The 21,067-nt window shown below is 42.1% G+C and overlaps 1 protein-coding gene across 1 annotated transcript in view; it reads right to left on the bottom strand.

Moving 5' to 3' along the window:
• PHEX (phosphate regulating endopeptidase X-linked) overlaps positions 1-21,067 on the bottom strand; it is a 168,456-nt gene that overhangs the window by 70,239 nt on the left and 77,150 nt on the right. Inside the window, exon 12 of the mRNA XM_006213000.3 lies at positions 17,667-17,768. Coding sequence (XP_006213062.1) covers positions 17,667-17,768 — 102 coding nt within the window. The remainder of the gene's footprint in view (positions 1-17,666; positions 17,769-21,067) is intronic.

The following is a 21,067-nucleotide window of genomic DNA, read 5'->3' as shown; positions in this document are numbered from 1 at the left end:
GCCAGTCTACTCTTCCCTCCTGCCAGTTGTGACCAAAAATGTCTCCAGACCCTGCCAAATATCCCCCTGGGGGTACAATATCACCCTGGGTTAAGAACCACTGCTGTAAGGATTCTCATGCATGCTCAAGTTTGAGACATTCTCTGATGTCGATTGTGGTACTTGTCAAGGTATCTGGACCCACTTCGGAGAACTCCTGACATTGTATTATCCATTCATAAGAAGAGGGCTCATCCACTGCTTCCATATTCCTTTGGCATTTCATTAATAGTCACCACTATTATGCCATTAGGGATACTTTATGGAGAAAACCCCATGATCTGCTCTCCCACCAATTGTTTAATGTGTCTCAGGTACTTGCAGTTCAACCTAATTTCTGGCTAATGCCACCTAAATCCCAGGAAGATAGAGACACAGAATTAACCAACAACAGCAAGGTGCTCTGGAACTATAAGTCATGATGCAAATATATCCCCATACCTCAGAGATGTTTAGATTAAAAGTTCTAGTAACTTTTCTCTGAGTAATTTGGTAAAATCTATTTTTAAGTACTCTGAGGCATCTAAAAAGCCACGTAAATACAATTACAGTTCACTGAAAAATTAGCATGCAATCTAGTTTGAAAGCAAAAATCAGTCATCGCAGGGTAATATTCCATTTAATTATAAAGATTAATTCAACCTTCATTTATTTGTTCATGTGTTTGGTCTTTTCATTTTTCACAGAACACCCAAGATTCAAATACCATCTGCTAGAATTGCCACACAAGTGTCGGCAGCATCTATGAGACTTGCAGATTTCATCTCAAAGCAAAATTCATAAAAGACAAAGGGAGGAGGGGAAAAGAGGAAGGTAGAAGCAATAGAGACTCAGTTAAAAATGACGTTTTCCACCAATCTGATGGAACTGTATCCTTCTCTCTCCTTTGTTCCCTGCCATACCACCCGCATAAACCGTTCTAAACAACAAGTCCTGCCATCCCCATTTACTGAATTTTCTGAAACAGCCAGGTGAAGATTCCAGCAGTGTTGTGAATAACAGTGTGAACTCTAATTATGAACTATGTACACCATGTTTTTCAAAATGTATGTTACCTGTTCCTTAAAATTTGGCCTTAGTCACAGGGTGATCAAGATTGACCACTTCCTTCACTGTAATATCTGCTCAATATCCCATCTTTTACTGAGTGATTACTAACTGCCAAAGAAGCACCACAGGCTGGAAAATCTCTTCAAAAATTTTTTTGAGTTACACACAAAGTACACAAATATTAAGTGTACAAATCAAAGACTTGTTTTTAAACATACACAAACCTGTGGTAGTGGCTCTGAGATAAGATTTCAAACATTTCTAGTATACAAAGGCTAGCTCGGGTGCCTTTCCAGTTAATAAGGCATCTTCCCGCAAGATAACCACTATTCTGACCTCTGAACCACAGATGAGTTTTGCCTGTTTTTGAACTTCAAAAAAAAGTGTGTACTTTTGGGTCTGGCTTCTCTCATCTCAGCATTACATCTATGAAATCCATCTGTGTTCTGTGTGTAGTAGGAGTTGAGATACACAGTTTAACAAACTGTATTCCTGTCATCAAGGAGTTCACAGTCAGTCACAGGTGGAGAATGGGATGCAAAAACAAAAACAGAAGAATGTAGAAGAAAAGATGGGAGGGAAGGGAAAGGACCTGGGAGAAAAGGTCATCTTCAAAGAGGAGCACTCTGAGCTAAACAGAATCAGTAACAGTAGAAATAACAGCTTTAGCAGTAACAAAAGTAATGTTCTTCGTTAAACCTCTACTGTGTATCAGGTACTGGTTGTGAGATTAGAAATGCAGGAATATACCGTAAGCAGCAGACCAGGAACCTTGGACCTTACTCAAAGCCCATGAGATGGAATATGGGCCTTCTGAGAGATGAGCTCTCAGTTTCAAATCCGGGTCCCCCCAAATTCTGGCAACTTGATCCTGCATTATCTGCTTGTAAGAATATATTATCAGCAACATGTAACTTTCTGCTGCCATAGCAGACACACATATGGGTAGGACATACATCAGCGTGAGCCACGTGGGTCCATGTACCTTGCTGCTGTCTACCTCTCAGCCAGAGGACCAGCCTCCATCCCTTCAGACTAAACTCCAGAAGTGAATGGTAGGAGACAGATAAGCCGTCATAATTCAGACCTGGTTATTTATTCTGGGGTGCTTATGGGCCATATTTTGGAACAAATTTTAGCTCTATTTTGCTCTACCTCTGAAAAGGCAGTCTAGGGAAGCAAAACTGAAAGGCCACCTATACTCAAGTCAAAGCAATGAGAAACAGCCAAGGGACAATGTAGGCTGTTTGTCAACAGCAGCCTAAATGTCATCATCAATTATTCATCATTCAACAAAGCCATCGAGTAACCTCTTACAAACCCACTCAATTCTTACTCAAGGTTTAGCCCAACAAGAGAAGAAAGCAGCTAGGTGTTGGTCAAAAACTTGAGACTAGAAAAGCTCTAGATCAGGTTGGCCAGCTATGGCCTGAAAGCCAAATTCCAGCTGCTGCCTGATTTTGTAAATAAAGTTTTATTGACACACACCCATGCCCATTTGTTCACATAATGTCTATGGTTGCGTTTGTGCTACAGCAGTAGGTTTGAATAGCTGCGGTAGAGACCACATGGCCTGCAAAGCCCCCAAATCTTTACTATCGGGTCCTTTAAGTGAGAAGTTTGCCAACTCCTGCCCTACACTATCACTGCTCAAAGTGTGGTCCATGGTCCAGGGACACCAGCCTCACCTGGGAGCTTGCTAGAAATGCAAAATTACCAAGAATCTGCATTTTAACAAGGTCCCTGGGAGAGTGGTGTGCACATCCAAGTTTGAGCAGCAATACTCTAACAGGGCTCTGCTTCTCAAGCTGGGCTGCTTTTTGGAATCGCCTGAGGAGTTGTTTTGTTTGTTCTGATTTAATACTGATGGCCTGTGTCTGAGCTAACTCCAGGCTGGAAAGTCTGCAAGAGCTTCCAGCTCCTCCTCACAAGGTCATGTGGCAACCCCACATAGCTCTCACTTTCATTAGATGATGATAGAGGACACTCAAATATAAGCATCCCTTGATCAGGGATGTGGGGAGAGGAGAGAAGGGGAATGGACTTTCTCTTCTACTCTGTCAGGTTTCCTCATTTCCAAATCGCTCTCTCTGACAAGCTCTTTTTTTGTGAGTAATTTTTAATGGAAATCAGAAATGACTTAGGACAACTCATAGGACCTCATTAGAACACATCTTTTTACAAATCTATACAAGCCACTTTGCCAAAACTCAACTTTGATTTTCAAAAGCCTGGCAGAATAAGCCGAATTATTCCATACACTCATAAATGCATTTTATGACTTAACATCAGAATTAAGCAAAGGCTCTGTTCTGCAGCCCTAAAGGACACAACCTTGACTCTGCTCTGCTTTGGGACAGGTCCATTCGGCTCATTAGTTTAATCCTTACAAACCCCTGCAAAGAGGCTCTCGTTAGCCTGCACAGTGACTTCAGCGCTGGCAACACTGAAATATACCTAAGGCAGCAGATTTGTCCCCTTTACCTTAGGCCAGCAAGGACACAGAGTGAGGCATGGCCTTTTGCAATGCTGAGTCTTTGGCTATAAAGTTCAGGAAGTTGGTGTCAGGAGTATCTATACTGAAATTACATTTATTTTCTAAGGAACTCAAATGTAAAACGGGGGAAAAATGAAGTGTCTACTGGGAGTGGGTTGGGACCCTTATGACTTAGTCTGGTGCTGGGGCCCTAACACCTAGTAGGTATTTCTTACACCTATGCAAAATTCAATTCAATTCAATAATTCAAACAGTTTTGTAAGTCAATATATTGACTTATTATTACTGGTGGTTTTACTTATTACTGGTTTTGAGCTAAGTAAAAAAAAAACCCATCAATAATAGGAAATAATCTATCCAATCAAACAGAAAACAGGGGGGAAAGTTTAATGACACTCAGTGGTCAAGTGTTAAAGAGAGGGAGCAAAGATAGTTCAAAGTTCTCTACTGTAAACAATGAAAAACTGAACACAGATGAGAGAGGCGAAGGACACAGATTGTAAGTAGGTAATTTGCAAAGATGGCTGCCAATAACATCTTCCCTGCCCATGTGCTCATACTGTTCCTCACAGAATATGGACTGGCCTTGTCCCTGGCTCTGACCAAAAGAATGCAGCGTAAGAAACATTCCGGGACCTCCAAGCCCAGGCCTTAAGAACACTAGCGGTTTCTGCTTCCTCCCTCTTGGAGCCCTTAGCTCCCCCATAAGAGCACCATGCTGCCCTGCTGGAGAAAGAGGCCACATAAGGAACACTGAGGTGAAAAAGAGTGAAGAAGCCACCTCGGATGTCCAGCCATAGCCGCCATCTGATGGCAACTGCCTGACAGACTCCAGGTGAGACCAGCAGAAGAGCCACCCAGCTGAGCCCCAGGCAATCCTCAGAATGATGGGAAATAACAGAATACTTGCTGCTTTAAGCTCCCGCAGAAGATGAGTCATTCTACCCACATGAAGAAAATTAAAATCTGCTCTCTTCCCTGTGGCAATGGATGGATTCAGAACCAAAACAGCACAAAACCCCCAAATCCTCTAAGAGGAGGAATCAATCCTTCCACAAAATCTTTTTCAGAAATGCATTTTGTTCATGTGAAATGCCAAGAATTATAATATTTTAAATCAAAATGAAATTTATTTTACAAAGCTGTCAGCACCTCTATCGGAACACTCTGATCATGCCATTTCTTCCTAGCACTGCTTCCTCCAGTGTTTCCAATCCCAAATCTTTACCTTTTCCCAGTTTCTTTTATTCTTTCTTCTCTTGGTATCACGGTGTTTCTCTGGCTCCTAAGTGAGATTCTGTCAGAAGTGGATTTGCTACCACGCCCTCTAGCCTGCCTTTACCCAGCTATGCTAGGGTCTAGAAAATGACAACTCTGAACACCAGGTTAAATGCAATTTCTCTCTTTGCCCATTTTCCACTATCTGCCTGTCCGGCCCCTGGGTTATTAATGGAACTGACATTCCCGTACAACTGACTGCGCAGGCCCAGCAGCCAGATAAGAAGGGAGCCGCTGACAGAGGCAGGCACAGGCCCAGAGATAGCAGATAAGCAGACACATCATGGCTATTAGTTTCATCTTGGGCCGAAGAAGAGAAGCAGCATCACAAAATATACACAGAGATCTCAAATATTCCTAATGGGCTCTTTTCCCATGAAATTAAAAATCAATATATCAAAACTGATTCTTCTTATCAAGCCAAATATGTATTTGTAAGTGAATTCCTAACATATTCAATTTGGACTTGGACCAAAAAGGAATAAAGATAGGCCTTAAACCTCCCCTACCCATCCCATGAATAAAGGTAATAAATATTCTCCATAATTTTTTAAAAATCAGCCCTCTGCTCTGGGTCTCTGCAATTTCACTCTGAGGCTATCATAGCATTTCCCAATTGCTTTCCAAGTCCTACAACCAACAAATCCTATAATCCAAAATAACCCCTAATATACACTTGAACACTAAACACTTTTACAGTACCACGTTTAAACTATTGCTGCTTGTTGATATTAACATTTTTGAATACTCACTATTCTCAGTTTCATCTGTTAACATAGTTCTACTGTTACACATTGTTCAAATTAGTTCTACTCGACATTAGCATTAATTTTTAATGCATGGCATGGTCATACACCAGTTACATACTTATTTATATTCTTGATGATCAGTGTTGAGAATGCAACACTGCAGAAACTTTCAAAAACCATCGAGTATATATTACATGTATACCCACTGACATGAGCTAGTGCCGCTTATAAATGATAATTCACATAAATCTCTCACTCAAATTTCTGCAAATCTGCTTATTACTGAAACTCTGTATTTCAAGTTGGTAAGGAGTCTCTCTCCTTCCCCATAAGGACAACAAAAGATCAATATATTGCTCATAGGTAGAAAAACTAATTAAGGCACTGATTTATAAATTATTCCAAACAGTTTGAGACTAAATAGAAGTCAAACATTAAAGGATATCTTCTTTGCCAGGAAGCAAAGACGCTGTCAGGAACAAATGGAGTCATGTCAGAAGTCCCTAAAGGAAGAGCCTCATGTTGGCCAAAATGGGACAATTTGTACTAAAAGAGAATAATGATTGCAATGAATCTAAACAAATCAACTATACAGAATTCCCTGAGTTGATCATGATATTAAAAAAAAACAAACTGCTTTGGTAGCTTTGGAAGTACCAGGACACCAAATCACTGTGAGAATTAATAAATTAAGACAAAGACACTTACACTGCCTTTCAGCAGTTTGTATCAGTATAAACTGTATGTCAGCATAATCAAGTGGTAGATGAGAGAAAATCCTTTTTTATAGAAAAATCCCAGCTAATAAATGCAGAAAGAATAACAGAACTGGAAAATCACCAGCTTCAATCCCTAATGAATTCATGTATCTATGCACTATATCAATAACCGCTTAAACGATTAAAACAGTGGTTTTCAAACCTGGCTACATATCTGCATCTCCTGGGAAACTTTGAATACTGATGCCTGGGTCCCACTCCCAGAGAATCTGATGTCATTAGTCTGGGGTGTGGCCTGAGCATTTGGACGTTTTAAGCTCCCCGGGGGTGATGTGAAGGCACAGTCAAAAAAAAAAAAAAAAAAAAGACCACCACCTGAGGGGAAAGGCTGATGTGGAAGTTAAAGAGGAAGGAGCAGTCCGACAACACCTGAACGCACTGATCAACCTATTCCGTGGAAGCAGGACAACACAGCGTCCTGTGCCTCTTGGAGGTCACACAGGGAGCGCACAGCACTGCCCATCAAGTCTTCTCGCCAAAAGAAAACTGATGAATCTAATCAAACCTCTAGATTTAAGTACCAATTTACAGGAAAAGCAAGGGACAGAAGAACATGATAAAAACAATAGGATATTAATCGGCCAAATCAACAGTGCTGAAAATTCTACCAATGACACCATTTGTCCAACAAATAAATTTCATGGATAAAAGGGGAGGGGAGCTCTTAAAAATTTCAAAGCCTTAAAAGATGGACCTATTAACTGCAATATGTATACGTTGCTTAAATACAGATTTGAACCATTTAAAAAACAAAAACATCTGTAATTTGAGATAATTACAGAAAATTGTACACAGACAAGATACAAATTAATGAGGTATTGTTGTTAATATTGTTGGGTGTGTTTAGGGTACTGCGGTTAGTTTTTCTAAATCCTCATCTGTTGAAGATACATAATGAAATGTTTATAGTAAAGTGATTCCTGAGATGAGCTTTAGAATTCTCAAGCACAAAAACAGATGGGGTGGGGAGAATATGAAGTCAAATAGCAAATACTGCTCATTGGTGAGGCTGGATGATGAGAACCTGGGGGTTTGTTATGTACAGCTTTGCGCACATTTAAAATTTCCATTAACAAAATGTTTAAAAATATTGAACAGAGCCAAAGTTAATAAAAGTCCATTTTGTACCTCCACCTCAAAGAAACCAATGTAACTGGCATCAGCTTTTCTTTCCCGATTTTAGGAGACTTTCATGGAGCATTACATTCTTTGGTGAGGAAGAAATAAAAGGAAACTTAGGAAAAAATGAACATGTCATCTTACTGAGTATTTCATCTTTGCTAGTCACTATACATACATTATTTGTTTAAGTCTTCCCAAACACTCTGTGAATACAGTTCATTTATTCTCATTTCATGGGTGAGGAAACTGAGCCCCCAACCCCAATTGTGCATGTTGCCTATGTGTTTGGTGAAGCCGTGATTCTTAGAAAGCTCTGCCCAGTGGCCAACGAAGGGAAGCCATGTTAGGTTCTGAGCATACAAGAATAAACCAGCCGGCCACAGTTCCTCCCCTTACAGGGGTCACTTCAATCCAGTAATCCATACTTTGCGGGGAGAATTTTTCAGTTAAAAACACTCTGATGCTATTTCAAAAGTTCAGAGAAGACAGGTAAGATCTCACTATTAGAAATGCTAAAATGGTTTGTTATTCTCCTTCCAAGACCATACATGGGGAAGTGGACTAAAAAGGATGAGAGGATGTATGTTACAATTTGGGTGAATCTAGAAGACATTATGCTAAGCAAAAGAAGCCAGACACAAAAGGTCACATACTGTATGATTCTATTCATATGAAATATTTAGAAGAGGTGAATTCACAGACAGAAGGCAGATTAGTGGTAGCCTGGGATTGGCAGAAAGAAAGAATGAGGAGGGACTGACAGCTTAATGGGTATGAAGTTTCCTTTGAGGGTTATGACAATGATTTGGAACTAGATAGAGGTGGTAGTTTCACAACATTGTGATCGTACCAAATGCCACTGAACTGTACATTTTAAAATGCTTAATTTTATGTTACCTGAATTTTACCTCAATAAAAAAGGAAAAATGGATGAGCCGCTAGGGAAGGAAAGAACTATGAAACAAAAATGGTAAAGATCAGAAAACTGTTTGGAAGACTCAACAGGATTTGAGTGCTTCCAGTTGGTTGGGAAGGGAAATTGAGATTTCTGGTTTGGGAGTCCCGTGGAATGATGTAATCTCCACCAAGGACAACAAAGGACCTTAAAAAGAATGGGAGCCCAATGAATGTTCAATTTCACCAAGATCCCACTTTTTTAACAGAACAGTAAATTAGAAAATCAAGGAATACCCTAAATACAGTGTAACTGGATTCTATCAAGGCATTGCTAAATATCTCAAGATCTCTGCAGGCAAAATGGAGAAATCAGACGGTAGTTCCATGAAGTTGTTCAAAGTAGAACAACTGGACTAAAAAATCCATGGTTAATGAATTGATAGGTACCTAATAAAAGACCTGCCATTGAGTGGGTTTTCCATGAATCTGCTCAATAGATGAATCTGGAAGGAGTCTCCACTGGATGAGCAAATAGGTAGGTTCCGGTTTCATTTTGTGAGCACGCTCATTAGTAACCCAGAAAAAGAATCAACCCAGAAAAAGAATCAAACCAAAAAGCGGATTTATCAAATTATGAACTAGGTGGAGACAATAGCTGATATACTGAATGACAGACGAGATTTTTAAAGGTCTTTTGAGATGTGATTCTATGGAATTAGTCCTAAATTTGGGAGGAAAGCATTATACACAAGATGTTTATCACAGTAGTATCAATAATAATACAACCTAGATACCCAACTATGGAGAAATGTTTAAGTAATCTGCATAACCACTGGAAGAATACGCAATAACTGAAAATTCTTTTATAAAGACTATGTAGTAATAAGAGAAATATTTAAAATATAAAAAAGAAAAAACAAAGAAATCAAATTTATATATACAGCATTGTTCAAGTCTACATATAGGGAAAAAATAAAGTAAAACATCAAAATGTTAGCAGTGGTTATGCTTGGGTGCTAGGACTAGCAATGATTTTTTTTCTTTCTACTTTTATCCTTTACCTTGCAGATTTTCTATAACAAGCAAAGATTTTTGTAGTAAAAATATTAAAACATATAGAAGATGCAGAAACATATACTTTTTAAAAAGAAGAGCCATGACCAAAGCTAAATAGATTTTTAATAATAAATGTGAAATTCTGGGATGAGGGTTTAAACAAAATGCCAAGTTTACGACTGGAGCAACAGGGTTTAACAACAGTTCCTGTGAGATTAAAAAAAAAGATGTAGAAATTAACTGACTGTAAATTTGTTATGAGCCAACAGTGACACGGCTGAGGGAAAAAGATAGCCATGATATAAACTTCAGATTTCTAATATAATTTGTATGCAAAACAAAGGCAGTAACCATATTCCCATTGTGCTGTGTGAGTTGGACTATATCTAGAATATTGTGTTCAGCTCTGAACTTGAGCTTTAAAAAAAGATGTTGAAAATCTGGAGAGCAGCCAGCAGGATGAGGCATCAGAACCACAGCAGAGAACAGTGATTCCCACACTTTGGCTGCATCAGAATCACCCAGAGGGTTTATTAAAACACAAGATTCTCAGGTACCCTCCTAGAGTTTTTGATTCTACAGCTCTGTAGTGGGGCCAGGAATCTGCATTTCTAGCTAGTTCCTAGGTGATGCCAATGTGGCTGGTCAGAGGACCACACTTACAGACAGACTTGCACTATGGATAAAAGCACAGATTCTGAAACCAGACTGCCAGGGACTGAGTCCCAGCTCTTCTACCTACTGGCTGTGTGACCTTGAGCAAGCTTGCTTGCCCTCTCTGTGCTTCAGTTTTCTCATCTGTGAAATGAAATCATTCGACTGACCTCTGAAAGATATGGCATTGAGGTAGTTAATATTTATAAGGCATTAGAACATCTAGCCTGGTATATAATGTTTGTTAATTTAATGAGGAACACTGGAGACATTTCATCTGAAATAGAAAAACATTTAAACATCTTCATCTACTGGAAAGGCTTTTCTGTGAAAGATATATTCCTCACAGTTCCTGGGGACAGACACAGAGTCAGGGGGTGGAAGTGACCAAGATGGAGCCTTTGGATCTGTATCAAGAGGGCTTTGTAGCTCCTGGAGCAACAATGGAGTGGGTGGCCTGGTGGGGTTCTGAGTTTCTCAGGACTCACTGAAGGCACTCCCCAGGAGAGATGGTGAATGGGGATTCCTATAAGGAGCAAGACAAAGTAGTCACTTAATAAACATTACCTAGTTCTAGCAATACAGCCTTGGCGTAAGGGAACTTTCACCTGAAATCACCCGGAGCTCTCCAAGCGCTGGCCTCAGACCAACAGCATCACCAAGAACTTGTCAGATACGCAAATTCCCAGGCCCCACTTCAGAGCTACTGACTCAGAAACTCCGGGGGTGAGGCCTGGCAATCTCTGTTTTAACAAGCCCTCCAGATGGTGCCAGTGCACCTCAAGTGTGAGAACCAGTGACCTATAACATTGCCCAAAACAGTATTTCCATGAGGCTCTACCTAGAACACTGAAACTTGATTAAGGTAAACTCACTCCAATAAGGTATCAGATATAATAACATGCCTTTGATAAGTATACGCAGCAAACTACTCCTTATACCAAATATTTGCTTTCGTGTTTAAAATGTATATCACAAAGATAATACTGAATTTGTTCAAAACAAGAAAATCCAAAATCCACAGAGAAAAGCAATGTACCCCCCCCATCATCCTCTCAGCAGGCACTGCTCACTAAGCAGTACCCTGCAGGGAGTGGGGGGGGGATGCGGTACCGAGAAGGACAGGATTCCGACACGAAGCACCAAAGCACCTGAGGGGTGAGAAGAACCTCAGAGACTGGGGTCTTATGTCACCTACCTTCCTAACCCTGAGGAAAACACAATGACCCGGACACACGGAATCTCACTTCCCATCTCCCTCCCCTCCTACACAGGACAGGGCTGGAAGAAACAGCTGAGTACACTTGGAAAGCCTTTCTCATGCTCCAGGCACTCTTATAAAGACTTTCGTTGTATTAACTCCTTGTAACAAATCTCTTAGGTAGGTACTAATCTTGCCATTTTACAGATGTGAAAACTGAGGGTCAGAAAGGCTAAGTAATTTCCAAAAGGTAATACAGCTAATAATGGGTAGTCATAGACTCTGAGTCTAGGCAGTCTTTCTCCAGGGTCTGGAAGCTTCTTTACTGTCTGGGTCAGGAAGGGAGGGGAGACACAAGTGTGAAGGCCACTACTCCAGCCTGTATGTGTGTGTGAGAGAGACAGAGAGACATGGCAGGCCAGTGCCAGCCAGCCCAAAATGGCAGCAAGTGTGAGCCAGAAATCCAGAGGGAGTGGGGCGAGCCCAGAGACGGTTTACATGCTGTTTTGTCATTCCCTGTGCCCATGGGTGAGCACTAGAAAGGATGCAGGAACTGGGGTGACTGCATTCTCAAACAGTGACGCCAACAGGCTTGAATCTGTCACAGGCAAGGGCACGAGACAGTTTGACAGAAGCCCTTCCCTTCCTTTCTTCTACAAAGCAATTTAAAAGGAATATGTGAGATGAAGCAGGAGTGAAGGTACCCAGGGAAAGTGACAGCTCGATGCAGAGTTGTTGGGATTACTAAGTAAGGAAGAGCCAGAAGCAGCCATGCCCACAGGCTGCATGGACAAGGGTAGTGACAAGGAAGAGAGAGGAGGCAGAAGGGGCACTCCCCAAGTCAGCTGTCCCCACACGGGGTGTGTGTGCTCCTTAGAGGCTTCCTCTAGACCCCCGTGACTACTTTGTGTCTCCACTGCATTAATTAACACTTCTCCCCATCTTCTTGGCATCCGTGTCACTGCTGTGCTCTCCAAGGAGTGTGAAAACCCCTGCAGAAAAGGGACTACAACTATCATCTCTGAACCTGCAGCTCCTAGTCCGGCACCTGGCATGCTGTAGGTTCTGGAAATGTTTGTGGAACTGAATTTGCTGAAATAGTGCTAGCATCCAGATGCAGTGAAATGGGTTGTCACCTTAAGGCGAGGAAGGATGGGAAAAGCGCACACCCCAAAGGCTGCATCCTAGTTAGGGAGCCCCCGGGGGTAGATCTTGGAACAAGGATTCAAGAGCAAGCAGTTCACTTAGGACAGGAAAGAAACACCAAACACCAATAGGGGACTGGGAAGTGAGTGGAGAAAGACAGGCAGTCAACAAAGGGTATGTGATAAAGCCAACTGTCCATATAAGTGGCTGGAGTTTACCCCACTGAGGACACCCCGGGAGCCTGTGGAGAAACACACTCAAGGGAGGAGGGGGCTGGGGCACATACACAGCAACTCCCATCAATCACTGGGTTGTACTCATTCCACAGACCTTTGTGCCCTCTGTGTGGGCAGCGTAGTGGGCTCCAGTGGGAAGAGAAAGCTCTTGCGGAAAACATAGGTGCTGGCAGCTGAAGTCAGACAGGTGTGCAGTGAAATGGCAATGGCAAGGAAGTGGGTCCCCCACCCACACACCCCCAGCAGATCTGGGGTGGTCCTGAAAAATCTTCTTCTCTAACAATTCCCCAGGTGAGGCTGCTGCTGCTGGTCTAGAAGTACACCCTGAAAACTACTGGGCTCGGATGTGCGCAGGACACCAACGTGGTTGGTACAGACTAGATACCAGGGGCAAATCCAATGCCTACGGCTGGGCGGAGCATAAAGATAAAGGAAACTGGAATGACACCCCAAAATACACCTCTTTGATATAAAAATTATTTTGAGCTAAAGGCAATTGAGAAGAGGCAGATCCAAAAAAAAAGCTCCTGCCCTCCTCCAACTTTCCTAAAAGCAGGACATAAATTTTCAAAGTCGTCCTTCCTCTGCTCTCTACCAGGAAGGACAAAAATGGAGTCACTGAGACAACTGTAGACCCTACAGGCCTGGAGACACTCACAGAGGAACCTACACAATGAACTCTGCTAATGAGCCTGCATCTACCATTAGTTTCCCACATACTTACATCCCCACCATCTCCCACCTTTGGAAGTCTAAAACCACTCTCCCTTTGCTTGCCACTTCTCTACAAACTTATTGTTCTCTGTTGAAGATGGCATATAAGCCAGAGTTCTAAACCACTTCTCTCAGTTACTCATTTCTCTGAGTTTCTCTCACATATGCATGAGATATGCATGTTAATGAACTTCTGCTTTTCTTTTGTTAATCTACCTTTTGTTACATGGACTCCAGTCAAGAACTTAGAAGGACAGAAGGTTTTATTTCCTCTCCAACAGAGACAAAGCCAAAGAGGTGAGCTAAACTTCTGTTTGGCCCTCTGAAGGAAAATTCTTCCCCCACCTCACCTAAAGCCTGTGCCTGGGAGTCATATGCCAGTGGAGTTGGGACCATTAGGCAGACTTCCTAGGAACTCTCTGTATCTGCTGTGGCCAAGGTTAAGGCCACTCACAGCATCCTGAGGATGCTGCCTCCTTAAGAGTTCCATCAGGGTATTTTCCTCTGGGGCAACAAAGGTCCCAGGGGCAGAGAGCACAAATACTTTAGAAAAAATCCACCTTTTGGCTACAGAATTCAATCCAGCTGGGGACCAGCCGAGTTCAGGAAGCTGCTCCTCCGGATCTGATACAGAGCTCACTAGCACAAGCCCAGCTCCTGCCACAGGGCAGCCAAAGGCATTGCTGCATCCCTTCCTGCCAGGCCTCGGAATCATTACTAGTGTAGTGACCTTGAGATCCTTCTCCTCTGTTCTGGAAAAGGCAAATCTTCCAGAAGACATTCCCCGAAAATAATCTGTATCATCTTACACTCATTCAATAACCATGATAACCAGAAAAAATAACAGGCCTCCTGTCCTTTGCTGTTTGTTTACAATAAAAGCACATACTTGTAGGGAACACAGAATTCTAAACAAAAATTGGTGCTTATTTGACCATACTAAATTTCTAGTCGAAATCTATACTGTTGGTTTCACAACACAAAACCACTCATGACTTCCTGAGAAACGAGAGGGGAAAGACAGGGAGACAGAGATAACAAATTTACACTTTATTCACAGGAGCAGAGGCATCCTTGTTTATCTTTTACAGTGATCCCCCTTAGCAAAGAGCACGACAAAGCCACATCTCCACACTTCCATTCTGAGACCAGAGTAACCACCACAAAAGCCGAAGCGTTAGTACTTAGCCCACTTCAGGTATCTGGACCCTCTCCCCAACCAGGAAGCAGGTCACTAGGAAATGCTGAGGTCAACACACCTTAGAAGACACTGTAATTAACTGCAGTCCAGAGCCTGATGGTGAGGGAAAGGAAAGCTTCTCCCCCCCACAAATCGGAACATTTTTCCAGCTTTCCCAATGGGTTGCCAAGTGACTCAGCACTGGCCCGGTGTGGGCACTATTATTGATGAGAAATCTTCCGCCTGGGTGATATACTGCATACAACACATGCCCAAAGAACAGTGCCAAGTCATACCAGGAAGAGCAGGCGAATTATTCACCTCCACTTCGGATGCAGGCAAATCCTGTCTTAATGCAGGGGCTACTCAGCATCAGAAAGACAAAGCCTTCAGATTGTCAGAGATTTCCACCTAAGATTCAAGGAATTAATAGGCAGAACCTCTCCTTTTTTGTTGACTATTAAAAGGCAATCAAATAGAGAACAGCACAGAAAAAGGGTAAGAAAAAAATAATTTTTCAAAAACAATCCCATAGCAGAAAGCTGCCTAACAGCCTTAAGCACCTTCAGTGTTGTCTTTATGAGTGCTATGAGCTCCACCCAGAGGTCATTTCCAGATCTGCATGTTCATTTAATTTGGAAAAAGAAAATCTGCATCTTCTGGGGTCCAGAGCACAACCAGCCTTGGAGAACTGCTGGAAATTCTTGGACAACATTCCGTCTTTCTTGCCTTTCACTAAAAGAACCGCTCTGAACTCTGAAATGCAAGAGGGAACCTGGTGAAATCCAGCAAGACAACCACCTCTCATATTTGCACCTGTCGAGGAACTAGTTTGAGTTCCTGGCAGGTTGAACTCAGCTCAAAGACAGCAGAGTGTTCAAAGAGTACTTTTAGAAGAAAAAGCAAGGGCTCTCACTGAAATAAAATCTAAGACTGGAGAGAAACTCAGAGGGCAAATGAGAATGTGTCTAGTTTTAGAAGGACAGAACAATCCTCCTTCAAGAAGGACGCATGGCCACTTCTCTAGAAGGCCCCATTTTAAGGCACCCATTCCCTTATGCAATGCAGAAGATCGCCCACTAAAGCAATCACCAGCAATACTCTCCAAAGAACTGATTGCAGTCCCCAGAACATTCCCCTTGTATCCATCCATTCATAACATGCTCACGGTCCTCACCACCCCACCCCCACATCAGTGGCCCCCAGTCAACAAGGCGTCAGGCTCAGATCAAGCTCCCAGTGTGTTAGGCTCTCAACTGCCCAGTGCAAGACATGCTCTGTTCCAGATATCACAAGCTACCCCAACAAAGAAATGAAGCCTTCAAAAAACAAAAACAAAAACAAAACCCCAATAATATGTTGGTGCAGAAAGTTTCATCTACTATCTGCAAAACTTCTCATCACAGTCCGCGTGCCCCTGCCTTCATCAGCTTGTGCCTTACATGACTTAAGACAGCTTTGACAGATTCTCAAGGAGGGAAAAAAATCAAACATACCCTTTGTCTTCCTCCAACACCCCCACCTTCCCACCACCCAAGTTCTTTCTTCACTATAAACACTGAACAGCCTTTTCGTGTCTATTGACAAAAATATCTATGGCAATGTTTATCCACCTCAGGTGTATTAAAGCTCCAGAAAATATCTGTGCTAAACCTCTGCACATTCTTATTTCAACAAGGCTAAGCATTCCCAGAATGTTACCTTTTTTTTTTTAATAGACTTTATTACTTAGAGTAGTTTTAGGTTCACAAAGCTGAACAGAAAGTACAGTTCCTATATACCCCTGCTCCCACACATGCCAGCCTCCCCCATTATCAACATCCTCCACCCGCCCAGAGTGGGACACTGGTTACAATCAAAGAAACTGCACTGACACATCATCACTATCCAGCGTCCATAGTTTACATCAGGGCTCACTCTTGGTGCTGCACATTCTATAGGTTTGGACAAATGTATAATGACATGTATCCACCATCATACAGAGGAGCCTCCCTGCTCTAAAACTCCTCTCCTTCTTCATTTCTTGACTATAACGCAAAAATTTCTGTGCTCAGCATGACTCAGTATGGTGGCTCTAAGCAGTGTTCCCAAGGCCTGTGTAGCGGCAAGAATCACTAAGGAGACTGGTTAAAATCACAGATGTTCAGACTGCACCCTCAATCCACTAAATCAGACCTTGCTAGGGAGGGGCCCAGAAAGCTATAGATCATCCAGGCACCCCAGGTGATTGCTATCATGAGGAAAAGTTTCAAAAATACCTCTCTAAAGAAGAAATACTCCGAAGTTCAGTCTCCCAGCGGCAGAGCAGCATCCGTTAAGAATACAGCAGGTGTTTCCTACCCAAGTGAGCTCCAGCTCCATCAGAATACCTAGACTTCAAGATGGGTCCCACTCTTTATTTTTAAACAGCAAGGCTCCTGATACTTTTCTTACTTTCTTTCCTTATCCTGTTGCAGAGCACCAGAAAGTTTTACAGGGCCTAGTAAGCGTCCATTTCTATTAGGAAATATTTTTGGATTCCTACACAATGGTCTACTATTGGTCTACAGTTTAAAAGCATGCCGTTTGGATCACTTGTGCAAAGTGATGGTTTAGAAAGTAGATCTGCTTGGTTACAGGAAAGGATTTGCCCAAGGACATGAGCACACATCGTGCAAGGAGCAGAAGGACACACAGCCAATATGGGTTTTTCTTCTGTGTGCCTTGAGGGCTCCTCTGCCAGCTGCTCCCCCTGGCTCCCCACCGCTCTGCATTCTGCCACAGCCAATGAAGGTTTATGGCAAAATTCGCTGAGCCACAAGCCATGTGGCTCTTACAGACGGCAATTAGGAGAGAAGGAAAGGCCCAATTACAAGGTGTTTGAAAATACAGTTTGAAAAAGTCAGATCTTGTTTTCTTTTACCTCCTGGTAATAAAATCTATGTATTCATCTCAAAACAGACACGGAACTCTGGGGTCATTCAGAGTCAACAGCTCAGTCAATATAAAAATCCACTACATGGTCAATGTGGAACATGAAAACTCATTATGTCAGAAGTCATACTATTTTCATCAAAAGGAATCCTTACCTTTTCTTTGGCTTTCCATTTTGTCCCTGCATCCATCCACTCATTTTCTTTCTCTAGCATGTCAACAAAGGCCCATCGAACACCCTCAATCAATTCCTCCATCTACAAGGAAATATGCAAAGAAGCAGGTCAAAACCAAGAAGCTCCAGACAGGTTTTCTAGGCCACAAGAAACAGTTCAGTGCTAAACACGGTGGGGAAAAGGCTCCTTTCAGCTTGATTCCATGCTCTGGCCACATTTCTTTTCCTGAGAAAATGCCTTTTTCCCCCCATTGCTAGAAGGAAACTAACCATTTCTTTCCTTGAGAACAATTTGATGGCTCAGTTTTAAAAAGATTATATGGGGAAAAGAATTTGCCATAGGTTATGACTAATAACTTAACTGCAGATACTATATTAGCCCAGCCTCATCAAGGATGCAACTAATTTTAATAGTTTACTAAGGGTTTGAGAAAAACAAGCCAAGGCATGGGCTGTGTACTTCAGACAAGTACTGCAGAAGAAAGTGAACAGTTGAAAAAGACACTGTTAACAGAGAAACAGGCAGGGAGAGCCAGCACCCCAAAGGACACTTTTCTGACACAAATCAGACTTAGCGCAGGACCCCAGTTCTCTCCAAATTAGAGCCAGTGCTTAAATCAAATGCTTGGCTGTCATCTTCCTCCTCTCATCTCTCCTCCCTGACAGCTCAGAAAAGTCTTCAGTTATTTCCAATCTAAAATGGTAGGTCGAAAGGGGCTGCAACAGAAAGGCTATCTTCTGAAAGACCTGTTTCAAAGTCTTCCAACAGTGAGACCACACCCACACTGATGACCTTTGCCCTGGCTTTTCTTAGAGCATACAAGGGTCAGCAGAGAGGATTGGGGGAGTGGAGCTGTGTAGAGATGTTCACATTTAACTTCACAGGTCCACACGGAGCAGTCTGGGGAGGACCTGCCTGTCTAGGGGTGCAAATCCCTGGAAATGCCATTCTCCTGCACAGATGCTTCAGTTTTCCTAATAGGACACTCAAGAAAGAATAAAATATTAGGTTTGGCACCAAAATTAAGTTTTCCATTGGAGTTTATGGGATTGTAAATCCTTTTTTGGCATTAATTCTGGAAGGAAAGAAGTTTAGATGTTTCCTTGGTTCTAGAATGAACTGTCGGCAGAATTTTTTTTTTTGTTTAATAAGTTTTCAGCTCTGTTTTCAGTTCAATAACAGTTGTAAGAGAGCTGTAAATCAGTGGGCTGGGTTCCATCATATGTAAATAAGAACAAACAGCAGATGGAAGGGGGAGGACTTCACAGTTATTTCTTCCCAACTTGGTAAAAATATTAAAAGAAAAGAAATCTGAACTTGGGGTTGGGGCATGATAAAAACATGAAATGACAGAAGGGAAATCATTAAGTCACTGGCTCTTAACCCTGTCTGTACACTGGAGTCTTTGGGAGGAGCTTTAAACAAACCTGAGGCCTGAGCCTCAGGGTGCTGAATGACGTCACTGTTGCAACATGAGGCCCGAGCTCTGGGATTTTAAAGCCCCCCAGGTGCTCTACTGAGCAGCCAGGATGAAGACTCACTGGGCTAAGTGAAGCCCATATTTTACAGACAAGGAAATTAACAGCCAAGAGAGTCCACAATCTGTCCTAGCTCTTACAGGTATGGAGGGTCAGAGCCAGGACCTGATCACAAAGCTAAATGACAGTTGTGAGCTCAGAACTTCCAGCAGCAACAGAGGTGTTCCTCATAAATCAGAGGAAAATACTAAGAAAGTAGAAGAAAACCAAGAGACGCGGCAGTGACAATTTCAAACAGAAACCCCACAGAAGGAGGGTGCTAAACCAACCAGGAAATCTTCAGGGACTACATTTTTTGCCTGTGCAGCCACCAGCACCCGTTAAGTCTTTATGACATCACTGTAGGGGAGCAAAATTTGCCAACCTAAAATATGTTTCTTTGGTATATCGTTTTAAGCTGATTATTTTCTGAGAAACAGCAGATATGGGAAGAGATCTGGGAACCAAGTAGGAGTCACTCTTTTATGAGAAACATCTATATCCATGTCTCCCTCTCTGTACCCAGAAGAGGAAGATGACCAAATCTGGAGAAATTTATCAATGGGGAAGGCAGTGACCTAAATCTGCATCACAATCACCTTGCTTATTGTGCTTTTCCTGGTAATCTCCCGTAGCTGATTCTCCTCACCCCCAACATCCTCTGTTTTTAGCTGAAGATGGTATATAAGGTGAGGGCTCGGGTCATTTTGATGAGTTACTCAGTTTTCCCAGGTCTCTCCCACATACACATGTTATTAAACTTTGTATGGTTTTCTCCTGTTAATATGTCTCACGTCAATGTAACTCTGAGGCCAGACAGAAGAACTCACAGAAGGGCAGAGGGAAATTTCTTCCTCCCTGACATCATCATGCAGCAACACACATCAGCCAGCCCATCACCTTCACATAAAAAGAGAAACAGTATCTTCCCAAACAAGGGAGGAGCAATAGGAACGGAAACAAATGGGTGTGTTCATTAATTCACCAACCAAATCAATAGAATCAGGTGATTAATTTTATGTGGGGAGGTGAGGAATAGGAGGGAACAGTCAGATTCATTTTCAGGCTTCAGGCACAGGCAACTAGGTGGATACTGCCACCATTTTCTTTTTCTTTCCTTTGTTTTTATTTTGTTTTGTTTTTGTGTGGTTTTTTTTTTTGCATTTAAAAAATTGAGGTATAACTGACATACATTATATTAGTTTCAGATGTACAACATGATTCGCTATTTGTATATATTATGAAATGATCGCAACAATAAATCTAGTTAACATTCATCACCACATATAGTTACAGAAATTTTTTTTCCCTTGTGATAACTTTTTAGATCTACTCTCTTAGCAACTTTCAAACATGCGATTCAGCATTATAAACCACAGTCACTGGGACAGAAAGAGGGCTGAGGACAGAGGCCAGACCTCAGGGGGAAGTGGAGACATCAAGTCTAGATGACCCAGTCGAGGAGGGTTGTCTAGGAAAGAGAGAAAGCAAAGACAGGGCACAAGAGGATATAGGGTTAAGAGAGGGTTCTAAGGGTGTTGTGTTTGGGTTGTGTGCATCTGTTCGTTGCTGCTGCAGTTGTGGTTGTTGATCATGTGAGAGATTTTACCATATTTAAATACTGATGGACATTCAACAAGAAGACAACTTGCTTTAAAAAACATGAGCCAAAAACCTTAACAGACATATCACTGAAGAAGACCTACAGATGGCAAATAAACATGAAAAGATGCTCCATATCACATGTTATCAGGGAAATGCAAACTAAAACAATGAGATATCACTACACACTGATTAGAATGGCCAAAGTCCACAACACTGACAATACCAAGTGCTGACGAGGATGTGGGCCACTCACTGCTG

Source organism: Vicugna pacos, chromosome X, assembly GCF_048564905.1.
Source record: "Vicugna pacos chromosome X, VicPac4, whole genome shotgun sequence".
NCBI classification, from domain to species: domain Eukaryota; kingdom Metazoa; phylum Chordata; class Mammalia; order Artiodactyla; family Camelidae; genus Vicugna; species Vicugna pacos.
This window is presented reverse-complemented; position numbering and strand designations above follow the sequence as displayed.